The sequence below is a fragment of the Ornithorhynchus anatinus genome, chromosome 5 (assembly GCF_004115215.2).
Source record: "Ornithorhynchus anatinus isolate Pmale09 chromosome 5, mOrnAna1.pri.v4, whole genome shotgun sequence".
NCBI lineage: Eukaryota > Metazoa > Chordata > Mammalia > Monotremata > Ornithorhynchidae > Ornithorhynchus > Ornithorhynchus anatinus.
In genome coordinates, this window is record NC_041732.1 from 58,594,348 (window position 1) to 58,613,467 (window position 19,120).

General features: G+C 52.3%; 1 protein-coding gene across 1 annotated transcript in view; it reads left to right on the top strand.

The window, feature by feature from the left end:
- The window catches only part of PLCH2 (phospholipase C eta 2), a 208,117-nt gene that overhangs the window by 162,744 nt on the left and 26,253 nt on the right, over positions 1 to 19,120 (top strand). The window contains exons 10-16 of the mRNA XM_039912213.1: positions 2,836 to 3,007; positions 4,560 to 4,667; positions 6,573 to 6,731; positions 7,095 to 7,124; positions 15,564 to 15,656; positions 18,444 to 18,526; positions 18,977 to 19,074. Of these exons, the coding sequence (XP_039768147.1) occupies positions 2,836 to 3,007; positions 4,560 to 4,667; positions 6,573 to 6,731; positions 7,095 to 7,124; positions 15,564 to 15,656; positions 18,444 to 18,526; positions 18,977 to 19,074 (743 nt within the window). The remainder of the gene's footprint in view (positions 1 to 2,835; positions 3,008 to 4,559; positions 4,668 to 6,572; positions 6,732 to 7,094; positions 7,125 to 15,563; positions 15,657 to 18,443; positions 18,527 to 18,976; positions 19,075 to 19,120) is intronic.

Here is a 19,120-nt window from a genome sequence, read left to right on the forward strand (position 1 = left end):
GCTGCCTCCAGGCAAGCCAGACTGCCCTCGATGCTGTCTCAGAAAGATAACAGGTCTGCCCTATACTCACAGAAAAGCAGATCCTTTCAGACCACCCTCACCCTTCACCAGCTCGCTCTTCCAGCCATCCTGCCCTCCAGAGAATGGGGTGAATAATAATGATGGTATTTGTCTCTCGTGTGTTCTTGGGCAAGTCACTTAAGTTCTCTGTACCTCAGTTCCCTCATCTGTAAAATGGAGATAAACACCATGAGCCCCCGTTGGAGCAGGGACTGAGTCCAACCTGATAAGCTTGTAGCTACACCAGTATTGAGTACAGTGCCTGGCACAAGGCAGCGGATAATCCACTAGGGAGAGTGGACAGCCTGTAGTGAGCAGCGTTGGCCCACAGTCCTGCTGGGGTAAATAAGCAGAAGAACGATGGTATTTATGAAATGTCTAATGTGCCAGGCACTGTGCTAGATGCTGAGGTAGATGCAAGCAATGCTGTTTGAACACAGTAACTGCCCCACACCAAACTCCCAAATGGAGGGAGAACAAGTATTTCATCCCCATTTTATAGATGAGGAAACCAAGGCACCGAGAGTTTGTGACCTGCCTTAGGTCACATGGCAGGCAAGTGGCTGAGTTGGAATTAGAACCCAGATTTCCTGACTCAATGTTCTTTCCATCGGGCCACACTGCCTCTCTGCTTCCCCTGACCCGGGACAGAGGGGGAGGCTGAGGATTTAAGGCCATAAGAAAACTGACCTGAGCTTCTGAGCTCTTCGATCTGAGCCTCTACAGGTATGTGGATGGAATCACCCCTCCTCCTCCCCGCCGTTCCTCCGCGCTCTGATGCACAGCGACAAGCAGCCCCGGCACAAATCCAGTAACCAAGTGTCAGGCGCCGAGTGCGGCTTCTGCCCTCATTATCCTGGAGGGTGCATCCCCCCCTCAAACTCCCAGCCAGGCACAACTCACTGCCTCTCATCAGCCTGCCTTGGGGAAAAAAAAAATCCAATTTAGGTTCTGGAAATAGAAGACGCCTTCCCCCACCTCTGTTGTCAGTTTTACATTCTCTTTTTGTAAAAATGAGCCTTGCGGGCTGCGTCGCGGGAAAGAGGAGTGCTGATGGCGGGGCAGATAGCAATTTAGGAATTAAGAACAGAGTGGTATTTCATTAAAGAGCTGGCTGAAAGCAGGATGAAGGGCGTCTGTCATGGTGAGGGGAGTCGACCTCGAACTGTGTCACAGGAGTGGGAAGATGTGGTCTTGGTGGCTCTGGTGTGGACTAAGACGGGGTCTTAGTGCAGATGCTGGCACCCAAAGTGGTGAGGGCAGGAGGAGCTTAGCAAAGGCTCTGGGGCCATTCATTCATTCATTCAATTGTATTTGTTGAGCACCTACAATGTGCAGAGCACTGTTCTAAGCTCTTGGGAGGGTACAGCACAACCATAAACAGATACATTCGCTGCTCACAAGGAGCTTACAGTCTAGAGTGGGGGAGACAGACCTTAATGTAGAAAAAAACTACAGATATGTACATAAGTGCTGTGGGGCTGGGAGGGGGCTAAGAACAGAGGGAGAAAGGGTGATGCAGAAGGGAGTGGGAGAAGAGGAAAGGGGGTGCTTAGGGAAGGCCTCCTGTAAGAGATGTGCCTTCAGTAAGGTTTTGAAGATGGGGAGAGTAACTGTCTGTTGGATTTGAGGAGGGAAGGCATTCCAAAGTAGAGGTAGGATGTGGACGAGGGGTGGGCGGCTAGATAGGTGAGATTGAGGCACGTTGAGAAGGTTGGCAATAAAGGAGCTAAGTGTGCTGGCTGGGTATTAGTAGGAGATGAGGTAGGAGGGGGAAAGATGAAGGAGTGCTTAAAACCCAGTGGTGAGGAGTTTTTGTTTGTGGAGGTGAATGGGCAGCCACTGGAGTTTTTGGAGGAGTGGGTTGACATGTCCTGAAAGAGGCATAGGTTTGGAGGCTTTGATGAGAGGCAGCGCGGTCTAGCAGCTGGAGCCAGGCCTGGGAGTCAGGAGACCTAGGTTCTAGGCCCAGCTCGGCCACCAGCTTGCTATGTGTGACCTTGGTCGAGTCACTTGGGACTCAGTTTCCTCATCTGTAATTTGGGATAAAATTCCCACTCTCCCTCCCTCCAGGGCCGTGAGTCCGGTTTAGGGCAGGGATGGAGTCTGTCTGATCAGTCTACCTTTTATCGGCCTTAGCACAGTGGCTGGCACATAACAAGCCTTTAATAAAGACTACAGTGATAATCAGTGACATTTATTGAGTGCTTACAGTGTGCAGAGCACTATACTAAACACTTGGGAAAATGCAGTGTAACAGAGTCAGTAGGCATGATCCTTGCCCATAAGGAACTTATGTCTAAAGGGGCAGACAGACATTAAAGTAGATTAGGGATGGAGGTAAGGGGGAAGGACTGTGGCCCAGTTCAGCTGTGGGTCCAGTGGAAAAGGTACGGTTCTGGGAATCAGGTGCTCTCAGTTCTAGTCTTGGTTCCACCTTCTGGAGAGAGGCCTTCAGAGACAGAGGTTTCTGAAAGAAGGACCATAGGCAGGGAACATGCCTGCTAATTCTATCGTACTTTCCCAAGCACTTAGTACAGTGCTCTGCACAAAGTAAGCACTCAAATATCACTGATCGATTACCACCTAGAATATTCCACAAGGAGGAAAGGCCCAGCAATAATCCTTTGAACTGGAGCTCGGGGTGACTTAGGAGTCAGGCTTTGGGCCACAGAGCCAATCAGGGTAGAGGAAGATGATAATGATAACAATAAAATGATAATAATAACCTTCCTCCCCACCCCCACGACCCTGCTCTCCTCGGGGGCCTTTCAGCTATCCTGTGATCCTGTCACTGGAGAACCACTGCAGCGTCCTGCAGCAGAAGAAGATGGCCCAGTACCTCACCGACATCCTGGGCGATAAGCTGACCCTGCCAGCCGTAAGCGGCGAGGATGCCACTCAGCTCCCCTCACCCGAGACCCTGAAGGGGAAGATTCTCGTCAAGGTGGGGCCCGCTCTTTCCTCCCCTGGGGCCCTTGACTCTCGATGCCCAGTGGAGGCCTGGTGGTCGAGTTTCAGGGGGCCTGCCGGGACGAGGTAGTAATAGTTTGCTCTGTTGCTTTGCTCCTCTGCCATCGTCCTTTTTCCAGACCAGATCCCAGATTTGAGCTGAATGGTGTGAAGCATGGGCGAGGCAAGCCCCAGGTTCTAGTCCCAACTTTACCTGTGGTCTGCTGTGTGACTTGAGCTACTTGTTTAACTTCTCTTGACCTTGGTTTTCCCATTTTTTAAACGCTTTCCACAAATTAGAGGCATTTCATATAAGCGGGGCAGAGTCTCGCTACCAGAGTGGGGTCGTGGGGAGGGGTTTTGGGGGCACCTGTGGGATGGGAGAGGACTGAGAGAAGCCCGCTGGGGGATCTACAACAGGATGGTCATGGTCCCTGGAGTCCAGAAACTCCTCAAGGTAACTGGGTTTATGTCATGTGGTCCTTAGGGAGGAGGAAGAGCTGAGCAAGGCCTGCAAACCTCCCCAACTATATTGGTGATGTCAGAATCACTTGGGAATGTGGGGCTCCTCTGGGAAGGGGGACAGAAGTGGAAGGGGATAATAAAACTCAGAATTTTTTTAGGGCTTTTATTTCCCCAAACTACTATAATATCAGTTACCTCACTGCATCCTCCCCTCAACTCTGTGAGGTAGGAAGCAGTGGGTAGAATTCTCCCCATTTCACAGAAGAAGAAGTCAAGACCCAAAGAGGCTAAGAGACTTGCTCAAGGTCACACAACAGGCCAGGGGCAGGAAGTAAAACCTGAGTCTCCTGGCTGCCAGGTTGGTGCTGTCTCTGTTAGCCCATGCAGCTTGTGCTGCTGTGCCTTTTTTTTTTTTGATGGTATTTGTTTAAGCGCTTACTGTGCGCCAGGAACTGTACTAAGCGCTGGGGTAGATACAAGTTAATTTGGTTGGACACAGTCCCTGTCCCACATGGGGCTCATAGTCTTTATCCCCATTTTACAGATTAGGTAACTGAGGACCAGAGAAGTTAATTGATTTGCCCAAAGTCACAGGAGACAAGCAGTGGAGCCGGAATCAGAACCTAGGTCCTTCTGACTCCCAGGTCACCAGGCCACGCTGCTTGACATCCCCACCCCTGTCTTGCCGAGGAATAAGCAATGTGGTCTAGTGGAAAGACTGCAAGGCTGGAAGTCAGGAGATGTGGGTCCTAATCCCAGCTCTGCCACTTCCCTCCTGCTTGACCTTGGGCAAGACACTCCACTTCTCTGTGTCACAAGACGGTGAACCCAGGTGGGACAGGGACTATGTTCTATTTGATTACATTATTTCTAACCCAGTACTTAGTACAGTTCTTGGTGCATAGTAAGTGCTGAAAAAAAATCGAATCAGTGCTATTTGTTGAGCACTTACTGTGCACAGAGCACTGTGTTAAGCACTCCAGAGAGTAAAATACAACAGAGTTGGAAGAAACATTCCCTGTCCACAGTGAGTTTATAGCTTAGAAGACTACAGTCGATGTTATTGTCGTTGTTATCATTAGGGGAAAAAGCTTCCGGCCACCATCAGTGAGGACGCGGAGGAAGGGGACGTTTCAGACGAGGACAGCGCCGATGAGATCGATGAAGACTGCAAGCTGGTGAACGGAGATGTGAGTCTGGCGATGCGGTTGCCACCAGGGCCTACTCCTCAGAGGATGGGGGAGTCTGTTTTGGGGGGCGGTGGGTTGGCAGAGGGCTGTCCCACTTTTAAGCAGCTCAGGAGAGGGGGTACAGAGCAGTCTCCAGGCATAAATACTGGCCAGAAAGAAGCTAGAGCCAGGCCAGCTAGAATGAGGGGCTGGGAGAGGCTGGGGGCTAGGGCAGTCCCTAGGATAGGTGGGTAGAAGCGATAGCTAAGCCAGAGGAAATTGAGGAGTGGAGAGAGGGGACTAGTTGGCAGATTTAGGGGGTGGGGGGAGGAGGGAGCCACAGAACGAAGATGAGCCGGTCCTGGGTCCGAAACGGCGCCGAGCAGCAATCCACCGAGGATGCTTCTCAGGGACTCTGGTAGAGAAAACCTTCCCTGCCCTCCATTCTAAATTCTTGCAAGCTTCCACTTCCATCTCCTGGGAATAGATCTATTTCCCTTTGTTCCTTCCCAAGAGCTTTGTGGATGAGGTTTGGTCTCTCTCTTAGCCCCTGGCAGCCTGGTCTGCCCCATGCAAGGCAACAGCTCCCACACCCTCAGCTACCTGGGAAGACCAGGTCCCCACAATCTCCTCTTTGGACAGTATGGGTAGTGTGGTGTAGTGGGAAGAGCACAGAACTAGTGGTCAAGGATCCGGGTTCTAATCCCAGCTCCACCTCTGACCTGCCGAGTGGTGAGTTACTTAAGTGCTCTGGGCCTCAGTTTCCTCAACTGTAAAATGGGGATAATAATGCCTGACTCTCCTTACTTCAGAGGAGTCTGGTGGAAGTGCTCTGGAAAAATAAAATGCAAATTCAAGGTACTATTTTCATTATTGGCATTGTTATTTCCATTTCACTCAGAGCTGAGAGGGTAAACAAAGTATCCTGATGTCTGATCTGTGGGCTACAACCTCCTCTGCTCCCCTGTACCCTTACCCCCGACAGAACCTCAGGTGGGGACCTGGGGCAAGGGAGGGCAAGATCCAGGCTTTGTTGCTTCAGGTTTTGGGGGGCAAAGAGGGATTGCTGAGATCTGTGATGTTTGACCGGTGCCTCTTTCTTCTTTCTGCCTCTTGTTGCATGCAAACGCAGTGGAAGGTATTGTATGCTGGGGGGCAAAGGAGGCTCTTTCCTGGGTGACCCAGGGGCGGCAGGGATCAGGATGTCCCCTTCGAGGGTATTGAGGGGAAACCCAGCTGGAGACAGGCCTCGGTGCTTTAAGAATCTCTGTGGTGAGTGGGTGTGTGGTTGTGTGTTTGTGTGTGTATGGTGGGGAGACCCACCACATCTGGGTGCAGTTACCTGTGGCAGAAAAACTTTCAGAGTGAGACATGATCTCTTTCCCTGGGAAATCCCCCAGCCCAGGGCTAGGCCAGTCCCCACCCTCCCCATTTTGCCGGTTGCTAAACTCAATCACAGATAGTTATGGACCGGTCCCTGTCTCTGTGTGTGTGTGTGTGTGTGTGTGTGTGTGTCTATAGGTTTCAGTGGGGGAGCTTCTCTACCCCAGGAAAGGGCTGAGAAATGGCACAGCCCCTGGAACCCCACCTTCTTCCGTTCCATTTGGGTTTCGAGGGGCACCATTCCAGGAATGGAATGTTGTTGCCCCCATCTGTCCCTGCCCTGCCCCTGTTGGGCTGGGCTGGACCTTGTGGTGGGTGGGGGAGCCTCCCTGTGCCGTGGGAAATAGCGGCACGGAGAGGCTGGAGGATCATCAAGCCATCGGGCCAGTGGAAGGCTGCACTGGTCGTGACCCCTGAGCCCCAAGTTTCACTTTCCTCTTTCTTTTTCTCACATTAGTCACCAACGTTTTCCCTGGGCCCCATGCAGGATCCCACAGACCATCCACCCCATCCACTTTAACCCATGTATTTCACCATGACTAGGCTTCCACCAATCGGAAGCGGGTAGAAAACATCTCCAAGAAGAAGCTTGACTCGCTGATAAAGGAATCCAAAATCCGCGACTGTGAGGACCCCAATAATTTTTCCGTTTCCACTCTGCCACCTACTGGGAAACTCGGCCAGAGATCGGAAGTCAACAAGGTGAAGCAGCCACTGCAGATTCTGTGCTCTTACAACATGCTTGTGTTTCCCGTCGCTCTGTTTCGCTGGGTGGACCAGCTGTCTCCTTGAGGTTGTGTGTGTGCATGGGTGTGTGTTTGTGTGTATGCCCCATCTCCTTCAACCTCCTACCCTCCCAGGAAAGTGTTCCTATTCGTCCCTTCTCCCACGGCCCCACTTTGCTCCCGCCTCAATCCCTGCACCTGCTTCTGGGCTGGAATCTTTCTGCTTCTAGATCAGGTGGGCACCCTGAGCACACCCTCTTAGAGCGGGAAATTGGGCAAAGCACTCAACCTAGACGGTATGGGAATGGAGACCCTCACTCCCCTCCTTTTTTCATTGCAGAAATGCGGGCCTATCGCAGACAGAGCTACGGTAAGTCTGATTTGGCAGTGGGTTTCCCCCTTGCCCACCTCCTTCCCTTGTCTACTACCTTTCCTGGGCCTGCCTTTCTCCCTCTAATCCCTCCGCAGCTGGGAGGCTGGGGATCGATGGTAGGAATTTGGGCTGAGCCATGAGGGCCGGGCCCCCACCCTGGATGCTGGAGAATTGTGGAGTCTGGGAATGCCGCTGCGGCAGACTGCCCACCTCGGGCAACCCCTTGGCTCTCTGGCCTGGCTGGCCCCCGATGAAGGCTGCCTGGAGACCCCAGCTTCGAGAACTTTGCAGGGAGTGGTGTGGAGGAGGAGGATTTGGTGAGCTTTGGTATTCCTTGAATGAGTTGTTCTGGGCCCTGGAGCTCCCCATGCTCCCAACGCACAAGATCTCAGATACACAAGATTGTAAGCTCTCTGTGGACAGGAATCGTATCTACCAACTCTATTGTACTTTACTCTCCCAAGGGCTTAGTACAGTGCTCTACGCACAGTAAGTACTTAAAAAATGCTATAGAACGATCCAAAGCCAGAAAGCTGTCCTCCAAACCTAACACTCCCCCATTTCCTGGAGGCCTCTAGGATCTTGAAGGGGGTTCCTGAGATGGCTGGGCCAACCTCCCCAGGGCAAGGGCTTCTTCCCTGCTTCCACACAGGATATTTTGGCCTTGAGCCTGGAAGCAAATGGCCTCATCTGATTGTAGCAAGAGGGTGAGCCAGGGCGGGTGGTAGTCCCCGGGTCCCCTGGAACTCGGGTGCCTGGGCTGTTCCACCACTCTCCCAGGGAGAAGACAAAGTTCAGAATCAGAATGCCATCTGACCTCAGTCAGATAGTCCATGCACTTGGCTGGCTGTGCCCATCAGCATCCAGAAGTGGGTTGGTGGGAAGGCAGAATGTTTTCCCACTGCTCCTTAAGGTGTGACCCTAGAAGCCTCCCTCCCCTCCCTGTCACGGGCCCACCCACCATCCGCAGCAGGAAGGTAACTCTAAGGCCTCTGTCAATCAGTTAATCGTAGTCATTGAGCACTTACTGTGTGCAGAGTACTGTACTAAGTGCTTGGAAGAGAACAATATAACATAACAGACACACTCCCTGCCTACAGTGAGCTTACAGTCTAGAGGGGGAGCCAGACAATATAGTCTGCGCTTTTCTCCTACATGGTTTTTGAAGGGGTCTATTTAAAGGCTGGATGTCAACTTTTGCCCAAGGCTCCCGGCCCAAGGTTCCCAGTCTTCCCTCTTGTCTTTTCTTTTTTTTTAAACACTGAGGCATCTGCATGGAGACAGAGAATAGGGAGGGCTCAGCCCCACGTGGGGTGCCTGCTGCCACCCCAGTCCTGAGCAGCCCCTCATATTGTGTTCACATACCAACCTCTGTGCTTGCTGCGGCCATGAGTCAATTACTTCTCCCCAAGTCCCGTCCCCATATGCAACACCTCACAACACTCATTTCTGTTCCCTCTTATGTAAGCATCCACCCGTCCAACCATCCATCCACCTTTGCAGCAACTTCTTCTTCCAATCTGCAGATAATTTGGGGTCTGTCTTCCCCATTAAAATGGAAGCTTCTTGAGAGCAGGGATTGTGTCAGTTAAACAATGAATGGTATTTATTGAGCATCTATTCTGTGCAGAGCACTGTCCTAAGTGCTTGGGAGAGCATAATTCTCTCTATTGAACTTTCTCAACCCCTTAGTACGATGCCCCCAAGACAATGGGCACCCATTTCAGTGCACTGCAAAACTCTACCAGTAGCAGTATTTATTGAACACCAACTAGATGTGAGGCACTGTACTAAATGCTTGGGAAAGTACAAGGAAATGGTTCATTCAAAGCCCACATGTAGCTGACAATTAGCAGTGGATACGGACGTAAAATTATTTACTAATAAAGTGATTGGAATAAGGAATGGATTGTTCAGCTATAAGTGCTGAGGAAGCATATAAATAAATATATAAATGCCAGAGATGGCTGGTGGGTTGACACGACTTGGGAATTTTGGAACTAATGGGGATAAACTGGTTGAAGTTGAGGTTTCAGAAAGGCTTTGCCTATGGGGAGCCCTATAGTCTGTCAGATTTGGAGAGGGAAGGAGTTCCAGGCTGGAGAACGGTGGGAGCCAGGAACCAGAGATGAGAATGTAAAGAGCCAGATACTACTTGAAGGTTGGCTTGGGAGCAATGAAAAGAGTGAGTTGGGGAGTAATGGGAGGGAAGAGTGGACATGGGAGATGGGGACGGTTTGAGAAGAACCCAAAATGTGCCCAGTGTGATGCTCTGAACACAGAGAGCCCCTGTATGTTCCCCACATGTCCCAGCAGGTTCCAGTGTGTTCTCTATGTGTCCCAGCAGGTTCCAGTATGTTTCCCCACATGTCCCAGGCTGTTCCAGTATGTTTCCCCATGTCTCCTAGGCTGTTCCAGTGTGTCCTCTATGTATCCCAGCAGGTTCCAGTGTGTTTCCCCATGTGCCCCAGACTTCCCAGTGTGTTCCCCGCGTGTTCCCAGGTTGTTCTCGTCTCCCTCGTGGGTTCCAGTGTGTTCCCTAAACGTTCTCCATATTGTCCTTGCATGTTCCAGCTGTTTCTCAAGGGTTCTTGGCATGTTCTCTGTGTATTCCTGGCATGTCTCCCACATAACCCCTGCATTCAAGGGGAAAACTGTCTGCAGTCCCAGTTCTCAGCTCTCTGGGCTATGAAATGCCGCCGTTCAGTGGGAAGCCATGGGGAATCCTGGATTCCTGTCTGTCTGGCTGCAGCGGCCAGTCTCCCAGAAAGTTCCGGGCCATGGTTGGTGCTTTCTTGCACCATGCTGAGCCCATAGGGAAGCCATAGGTGCGTGAGCATTTGGGGACCACCAGACTGATTTCAAAGCCACTCGAGGTGTGTGGTCCAGCTCTGCTCTCTCCCCATGATCAGTGTGAATATCACGTCGGACCGTCCTCGCCCAGCCACCCACCCACTGCCAATGAATGAGAGGGAAATCAAGGTCAGGAGAGTGACCCTGCCGGGGGTAGGAGCATGGGAGGATGTGAGAGAAGGAGAGGCAGGTTTCTAGAAAGCAATCCAGCTCCTCCAAAACAGCTACAAAAAAAACTAACACCCACTAATATCAGAAGACCGCATACTGCCTGGATTCTAGAGACCTATAAGAAGCAGGTGGGGCAAAGAGAGGGGAGGAATTCTCTCCGCGGAGCTGTGGATGCCTCGAGGGGACCAGGCCGTAGGAAGCAGAGTGGGGCTCATCCTGTTGGAAGTGGAGTGAGAAGGAGAGTGGTGGGTCTGATTCCGTCTTGACCCTGGAGACTGAGCAGGCATTGGAGAACAGTGCAGGAGAAAAATGCTGCTCTGCTCCGAGGTTCTCTGGTAAACCTAGGTCACCGGTGCTGTGGGGGCTAGACCAATGCTAGCGGAGCTGATCCTGCTTACCCACTTCAGAGCTGGCTCACCGTGGAGATTCTCCATGAGCGGCCAGGAGTTGCCGGTTCGGCACTCCTGAGCTTCCAATGTGCAGCCCTGCAAGGTCTCCCCCGGCCCCTACCCTTCCATAAGCCGACCTTCCCTCCACAGAATGGAAAAATTAAAGATGGTTGCACATCATCAGAGGGAGTGGGGTGGGGAAAAGTTGGGTGGTGGGCACTGCAGGTCAGTTCCAGGTCTTCTCCATCCCCTGAAGTTGCACATACCTGGTGGCCATCTTGAAAGTGTCTGGTTCAAGCACTGCAGTAATGTCCCAAACCGCGGTCCTGTTGGAAGGGTCGGGGTCACACGGTGGCATCTGAATTGCGGTGACTCGTGTTAGGCATTTCTGGGGGGTGGTGACCGGGCCCCCGAAACATGGCCCAGGGCTGCAGCTCTTGCCCTGCCAGGCCCAGAATGGATGCTGTCTGAGCCCTGCTCTGAGCCACTGCAACCCTGGAGACGAAGAGCCTGATCTGAGAGCAGAAGCTAGTGGCTAACTCAGCCGGAACGGCTCCAGCTGGCCCCGAGTTGAATAATTCCTGATGGCTTTGTCCCAGTTCTCCAGTGAAAGATTCATGGTGGGGAATGAGAAGAGAGGGTCAGGGATGGAGAGGGGAGAGTCAGAGATGTTGGATGGTCCATAATAGGTCTTTGGAGGGAGCTTCAGGAGTAGAGAGGGGTGAGTCTAGGGTGTTGGGTGATCTGTGCTGGGTCACTGGGGGAGAGTCGGATGGAGAGGGATACTGGAGTTCTGTGCTGTATCCCTGCAGGGAGAATCAAGGATGGAAAGGGGAGAATTGTGGGTGTAGGATCCTAGCTCAGTGGGGGAGAGTCGGGGATGGAAAGTGGGGGAGTCAAGAGTGTTTGATGGTCTATGCTGGGTCACTGGAGGGTCGGTCAGAAATGGAGAGGGGAGAGTTACATGTGTCGGTGGTCTGTACCTAATCATGAGGGTGGGTATCCAGCCTCCTTGCGCCACTGTCAGAGACCGAGTCCTGGGCTGCATAGAACACAGGGCTGATCCAGGAGTAGCATTGTCCACGGTCCTAAAGCCCTCTCCATCTCAGTCTCCCTGTAATAATAATAATAGTAATAGTAAGTATAATCACTGTGACATTTAAGTGCTTATTATGTGTCAAGCAGTGTACTAAGCAGTGGGGTAGATACAAGATAAAGCAGACATAGTCCCTGTTCTGCATGGGGCTCCCAGCCTAAGTAGAGGGGAGGGAGTGAATCCCCATTTCACAGATGAGGAAACTGGGACACGGAGAAGCCTCGGTTTCTCTGTAACTGTCTGTATCTCCTCCCCTGCTCTTCTCCTTTATCTTCATCTTTCCCTTTCTCCCTTCTCCACTCCCCCTCTTCCCATGTCTGGCTAGGCCATTGTCTCTCAGTCCGTCTTTGTCTCCCCCCCCGCCCCTGGGCTGCTGGGTGGCTGGACGATTGACTGGCATCGGGGAGTCAGAAGGCGGTTTCGCAGACCCTCGGGGAGAACGGGACGTCGATGGTTACGGGTCACTGGGGCTGTTACCAAATGTTGCTGTGTGATGGATGACGGCAGTGACCGAAGCCTCCTGCTTTGGGAGACCGTGAAATTGAAATCTGTTCTACAGGGGACCCCGGGGGCTTAGCAGCCTCTCCTGAAGAAGCCGCCTCACCGGGCGGAAAGCAAGGCGAGGATGTGGGGCCTCCAACTCGTCCGGGGGTAGGGTGGGCAAAACGTGCGTCTGTCAAGTTTTGAGAGGGTTGATGGCACATTTGTCTGTGGATCTATGGGTCAGACACCCTGGACCCCTTTCCTTTTGATCCAGCCCCCAGCTGACCTATTGCAAGAAGCCCAGGCTTAGATGGGCAGAATTTCCCCAAACCTCCCAAGCCTCTGACTGGCTCAGGTGCCCTTCACCAGCCCTTAGGACCCCTTTCTCAGAGACTCCTGCCATGTGGGACTTCTGAGGTTCTTGTTAAACTGGATTCGCTCCCTTTACCCCAGATTCCCTGATTGCAGGGTGGGCACCCCCTAGGTACTGAGGCTGGAGCCCTACTTCAAATCTATCAGACCCAGCACCCTCAGGGGAGAGGTATTCAAAGCCGGACACGAACTGGCAATCGGGTAATAAAGGCCTGGAACAGGTGACCGAGGGAGAAGCAGCATCGCATGGTGGATAGAGCGTGGACCTGGGAGTCGGAAGGTCATGGGTTCTTATCCCGGCTCTTCCACTTGACTGCTTGTTTGACTTTGGGCAAGTCATTTCACCTCCCTGTGCCTCAGTTACCTCATCTGTGAGCCCCACTTGGGATAGGGATATGTCCAACCCAATTTTCTTGTATCCACCCTAGCTCTTAGTACAGTGGCTGGCACATAGTAAATGTTTGCCAAATCCCATAATTCTCATTTACTATTATTATTATTACATCCCCAGAGCTTTTGCAGGCCCATCTGCCTTTTAAAGTCTCAGTCACATGTGCAGAGGCAGGGGGCTGGGCCAGATGACCCCTTGGGGTCCCAGGGGCTAGGATTGTTTGCAAAAATCCAATCTACAACCAAGGGAGAGAGCTGCTCCTGGGTCTCGTGGATGAAGGGACATTGACGGTAGGGTGGTGAGTCGGGGCAATAAGGAAGAGTCACATACCAGAGAGGTTGTGGGGTGCCGAGGGCACCAACCATGGTCCCCCCGACACTGGCAGTTGTGACTCAATGGTTCCAGCTGTGTGGTCCAGGGCTCCAACACCACGGTTGCCACCACCAGTGCTTTCCCAGTTTGCTTTTATCCACCCCAGGATTTAGATCAGTGCCTGGCACTTGGTAAGTACTTAACAAATACCATAATTATTATTTTTGCAGTCCGGTTACAGCTGATGATTGTTTTCCCTACTTTCCACATGCATTGGAAGGGATCCATCCTCTTCTTCCCTCCTCCTTGGGAGTTGCAGTCCAGAAGCCTCTTCTGGCTATGAGTGGTCCCTTTCCAAGGATGGGCCCAGAACCACATTCATGTGGTGCGTGTGTGTGCTCGTGTGTGTTGAGGGGGGCAGAAGGTATAGGTGCGGGTGTGTGCACACGCTCTTCCATGAGGCAGACAGGAAAGCAATGGGCAGCGAGTGGTCTGGAAAGAAAATGGTCTTTCTTGGACCTCTCAGTCTCCTCCTGGAACCTGGTCCAAACAGAGTTGCCTAATTGATAGAGCATGGGCCTGGGATTCAGAGAACCTGTGTTCTAGTCCCAGCTCCATCATTTGTCAGCTGTGGGGTCTTGGGAAAGTGACTTCACTCCTCTGTGCCTCAGTTACCTCATCTGACAAATGGGGATTAAGACTGAGAGTCCCATGTGGGACATGGACTGTGTCCAACCCGATTCTATCCCAGTGTTTAGTACAGTGCCTGGAACATTATTAGCATTTAATAAATACCATTTTAAAAAAGGCTCCCTCCCCAGCCCACCGCTCGGTGGGCAGTGACCAAAGTCTGCAGGATGACGGAAGGTCTGGGAGCAGGCTTGCCGTCCCCACTCCCTCCCAGGCCCCTGCCCAGAGGAGTCCAAGGCTAATGGCCCCTGCCCTCTCTCAGTCATCGTGTTCATCCAGTCAAGAGGTCCATGAACCCTGCACCATTTAGAGATGGAAGTGGGGCTGGGGGCCAAGGTGGGGAACACTGAGGTGGATCAGCCTCCTGCCTAAAGCACTTCTTAGAGATGACAGGATCTGTGCTGAGTGCCAGACTCCCCATGTCAAGTGATAAGGTACCAGCATCGAGCACCAGGCAGCAGCCAGGGTGAGCTTCTGCCTTGTTCCAGGCCTGGGGGCCCATTTGTTGGCAACTTAGTGGTTTGGCGAATGCTGAGAAATTCCTGGATGTGCCCAATCACTCCCCGGGCTGTAGGGAGCTACCCAGGGCCTGGGTGAGCTCTCCAGTGAGCCGGGGAGGAAGGTCTGTCCACCATCCCATGTCCAGGTGCTTCCATAGGGTGAATGCATCACCAGAAGGGATCAAGCTGAAGCAGCATGGCATAGTGCACGGAGCACAGGCCTGGGAGTCAGAAGGACTTGGGTTCTAATTCCGGCTCTGCCACTAGACTGCTGTGAGGCTTTGGGCAAGTCACTTAACTTCTCTGTGCCTCAGTTACCTCATCTGTAACATGGGGATTAAAACTGTGAGCCCCACGTGGGACAACCTGATTACCCTGTACCCACCCTAGCGCTTAGTATGGTGCCTGGCACAGAGTAAGGGCTTAACAAATACCATTATTATTATTATTATTATTAATTGTGTCGTCGCCTTTCATTGTCAGTTCCCAGTGCTCGGCGTAGCGCTCTGCACACGGTGGACGCCCAGCAGTCTAGAGTAAATACTGCTAGGTGATATGATCTTCAGCTCATCCTGGCCTTTGGGCTGTACTGCCTCTGGACAAGTTGACACCCCCTGAACCAACTTCTCACCCTGGGGCTGAATCAGAGGTGCAAACTGCCGGGGCAGCAGTGGAGGCTTGTCATTCTCATTTATGTGGGCAGTGCTTTCAAGATTCCAGTTGTCAGGATGTTGGGGGGCCAGTGCCCCCTTGCATTCCAGCTATGGGAAGTGAGACGGAAGAGGTTTCGAACTCCTGGGCCCTGGAGGGTTGGAGGGTTGGAAGGGAGGGAGAGCTAGACCGCAACCCGCTGTTAAGGATGTGGAAAAACTCTCTGCCCCCCAGCATCGCCCCTACCACTGCCCCTGATCCCAACCCACAATCACAAATGTGTCTTCTGTCTTTGCGTGTCTCTGCATGTCTCTGTGTGTGTTTGTGGCGGGGGTGGGGGTGGGGTCGCTGCATGTCTATGTCTCTGTGTGTCTTTGTGCCTCTGAACATCTCTGGGTGTCTCTGCGCCTCTCCGGGCATATCTGCACATGTCTGGGTGTCTCCCTGTCTGGTGTCTCTGTGCGGGCCTGGTGTCTCTGCGCGTGTCTGGGCGTCTCTGTGTTGTGTGTGTGTCTCTCATCGGGCCAGAGTAAAACCGAAGACGACCTGGAGTCCGGGGAAGACTCGGGAGCCAGCAAGCGGCCTGCCCGTTCGATCATGGGCAGCTTCTCTAAGCGCAAGGTTAGCCGGGCGGGCAGATGGTGGGCAGGGAGGATCGTGGTCGGGGGGGAGGCGGGGAGGTGGATGGAAGGGGGAACGGAGCCCATAAGGTGTATAGCCTCGGGCTCCTCTGTCCGAGCCCTTGGGAGGCTAGGGGTGGACACGAGAATGGACACATGAATCACCCATGGAAGCAGCATGGAGTAGTGGATAGAGCATGGGCCTGGGAGTCAGAAGTATTTATTGAGCACTTACTGTGTGCAGAGCACTGTACTGAGCGCTTGGGAAAGTACAACACAACAATAAACAGTGACATTCCTTGCCCACAACGAGTTTACAGTTTAGAAGTGGGGAGACAGGCATCAGGACAAATAAATAAAATTATAGATAGGTACATAAGTGCTATGGCGGGGCAGGGGGAGAGCGAAGTGAGCAAGTTAGGGCAACTTAGAAGGGAGTGGAAAATGGGGAAAAGTGGGGCTTAGTCTGGGAAGAATTCTTATAGATGTGCCTTCACTAAGGCTTTGAAGGGTGGGAGAGTCATTGTCAGATTTGAGGAAGAATGGCAGTCCAGGCTAGAGGCAGGACGTGGGCTAGGGGTCAGCGGAGAGACAGATGAGATCCAGGCATCGAGAGAAGGTTAGCACTGGAGGAGCAAAGTGTGAAGCTGGGTTGTAGAAAGAGAGGAGTGAGGTGAGGTAGGAGGGGGCAAGGTGATGGAGTGCTTTAAAGCCAATATTGAGGAATTTTTGTTCAATAAGGAAGTGGAGGGGCAACCACTAGATTTTTTGAGTTGTAATCCCAGCATTGTCACTTATCTCTCGTGACCTTGGGCAAGTCACTTCACTTCTCTGGGCCTCATCTGTAAAATGGGGATTGAGACTGTGAACCCCACGTGGAACAGGGACTGTGTCCAACTCAATTTGCTTGTATCCACCCCAGTGCTTAGATCAGTGCCTGACACATAGTAAGCACTTAACAAATTCCACAATTATTATTATTATGTGGAAAGAGCCAAACAAACAGAAACCGGCGCGTAAATCCATGAACACACAGAGGCTTAGCCTGAGTGGCTGGGGGTGGGAGGAGGCGGGGGGTGGTCAGGGTTGAGGGATGGGGGGTACTTGGGGATCGAAGGTAATTAGGGGTGGAGAGGGTGTCCTGGGAGGCAACAGGGAGGATATCTGTGTGGAGGGGGTTTGTTAGGTAGGAGGCTGTGAAGGATGGGAGGGCTGTGGATAATAATGTTGGTATTGTTAAGCACTTACTATGTGCCAAGCACTGTTCTAAGCACTGGGGGAGATACGAGATCATCAGGTTGTCCCAAGTGGGGCTCGCAGTCTTCATCCCCATTTGACAGGTGAGGGAACTGAGGCCCAGAGAAGTGAAGTGACTTGCCCACAGTCAACAGCTGATAGGTGGCAGAGCGGGATTCGAACCCATGACCTCTGGCTCCCAAGCCCATGCTCTTTCCACTGAGCCACGTTACTGAAGTGGGGAGGGAGAAGGGCCGGGGACTGAGGCAGAGAACCCATGGGGCAGAGCATAGAGCAGAGAGGAGGTGGGCTGAGAGGAGAACTAGCTATAGGTGGTGAAGAGAGCAGACAGTAAGAGCAATCTGGCCCCATAGACAGCAGCTTCGGTTTGACATGAGGAGCATGGGAGGGGAGAGGTGTCCGGCAATTGGCGAATTAGAAAGACGCCAACTCCCTCACCTTTCCCAAACCGGACAGCCTGTCCCTCTGCTGCAGGAAAGCCAGGGAATGAAAAAACAAAAACACAAACACACACACGAACACACGTTCTTGGCTTTAGGTTGGGAACTCATGAGTTTAATGCATCGTGGTACTGAAGCATCATGGCCAATGGAAAGAGCCCAGGGCTCGAAACTAGAAAACTCTGGTTCTAATCCAGGCTCCTCCATTTGCTTGCTGGGTGATCTTGGGCAAGTCACTTTTAAACTCTGGTTCTAATCCAGGCTCCTCCACTTGCCTGCTGGGTGATCTTGGGCAAGTCACTTTTATTCCCTAGGCCACGGTTTTGCAAAAAGCAGGATTCATTACCTTTTCTCTTTCCTGTGCAGGCTGTGTTCCCCATGTGGGACAGAGACTGTATCCAACCTGATGATCTTGTATCTACCCCATTATTTAGCACAGTGCATAGTACCTACTAAGTGCTTAACAAATACCACAATAATTATTAAGAATAATAATAATTGTGTTCATTAAACAATTACTATTAATTAAGCATTTACTAAATAATCATTTAACAAATACAGCATATGTTATTATCTTCATTAAGTATTTACTATGTGGTAAGGACGTTCTGGAGAAAGTACATCCACAGAGTCGCTATGAATCGGAAACGACTCGGCAGCACTAAATAATAATAATAAGCACTGTACTAAGCACTGGAGTAGATATAAGATAATTAAGTCTGATACAGACCCATCCCACTTGGAGTAAGAGGGAACAAGAACAGGTATCATAGCCCTATTTTCAAATGAGAAAACTGAGGTCCAGTGTTGAGAAGTGACTTGCTCAAGGTCACACACACGGGACAGTGACAGAGCCAGAACAAGAACCTGGGTGTCCCAGATCCCTACCCAGTGCTCTTTCCACTTGGCCCCACTGTCATTCCCTCCCCCACCCCCCACCACCAGCTTCAACTTTGAGGCCCCTAAACCGACTCTGTGTCACTGTCTGTGGGGCTCCTCCCTTACCGGGGTGAGAAAGCTCAGCATAACCTGGGTGCAGGGATTGGCGGAGTGTGACGGCTTCCCTCTCCTCCCTCCCTCCCATCAATCAGAAGAAAGCAGGGAAGCTGAAGAAGACATCGAGCCTGGAAGAAGGCGAGGAAGACCGGGACAGCCAGGGGAGCCAAGCTCGGGGGTGAGTGCCTCATGGGGATGGCGATGGGGAGGACAGGTGGGAGGAGCTGGGATTAGGGCCCGGGGAGATTGGGGTCCTCCGAGAAGGGGAAGGGAGCTCTCACAACTGCTGAGTCCTCTTCTATTTGCGCCCTGGAACCCTCCAGCCAGATGCTCGATTCAGTGTTCCTAACGTCTAAGCCGCTCCGGGGAGCACCTGAGCAGGTGACCGCTCATCTCTGAGAGGACGGCAAAGTTCCACATCTCCGTCCCCCACCCCATGAGAGGAGGGTCCCCAGGAAGTTTCTTCCCGAGCCCTCCTGGGGTAGGAAGGAGCCATGCAGGGGTAACTGCAATCTGATCCCAAACTTGGCCAGGATTCCCACAACTCTGGTGGGGATAGAGAGAGCGGAGCGGAAGAGACAGACAGAGAGAAAGCCGGCCACAGCCCCCCTCTGCCCTGTTCCCGCAGGACGAGCCGGCAGAAGAAGACCATGAAGCTCTCCCGGGCCCTCTCGGACCTGGTGAAATACACCAAGTCTGTCGGCATCCACGACGTGGAAACGGAGAGTGAGTGATCACCTTGAGTTGGGGGTCGGGAGAGAGCCCAAGGCAG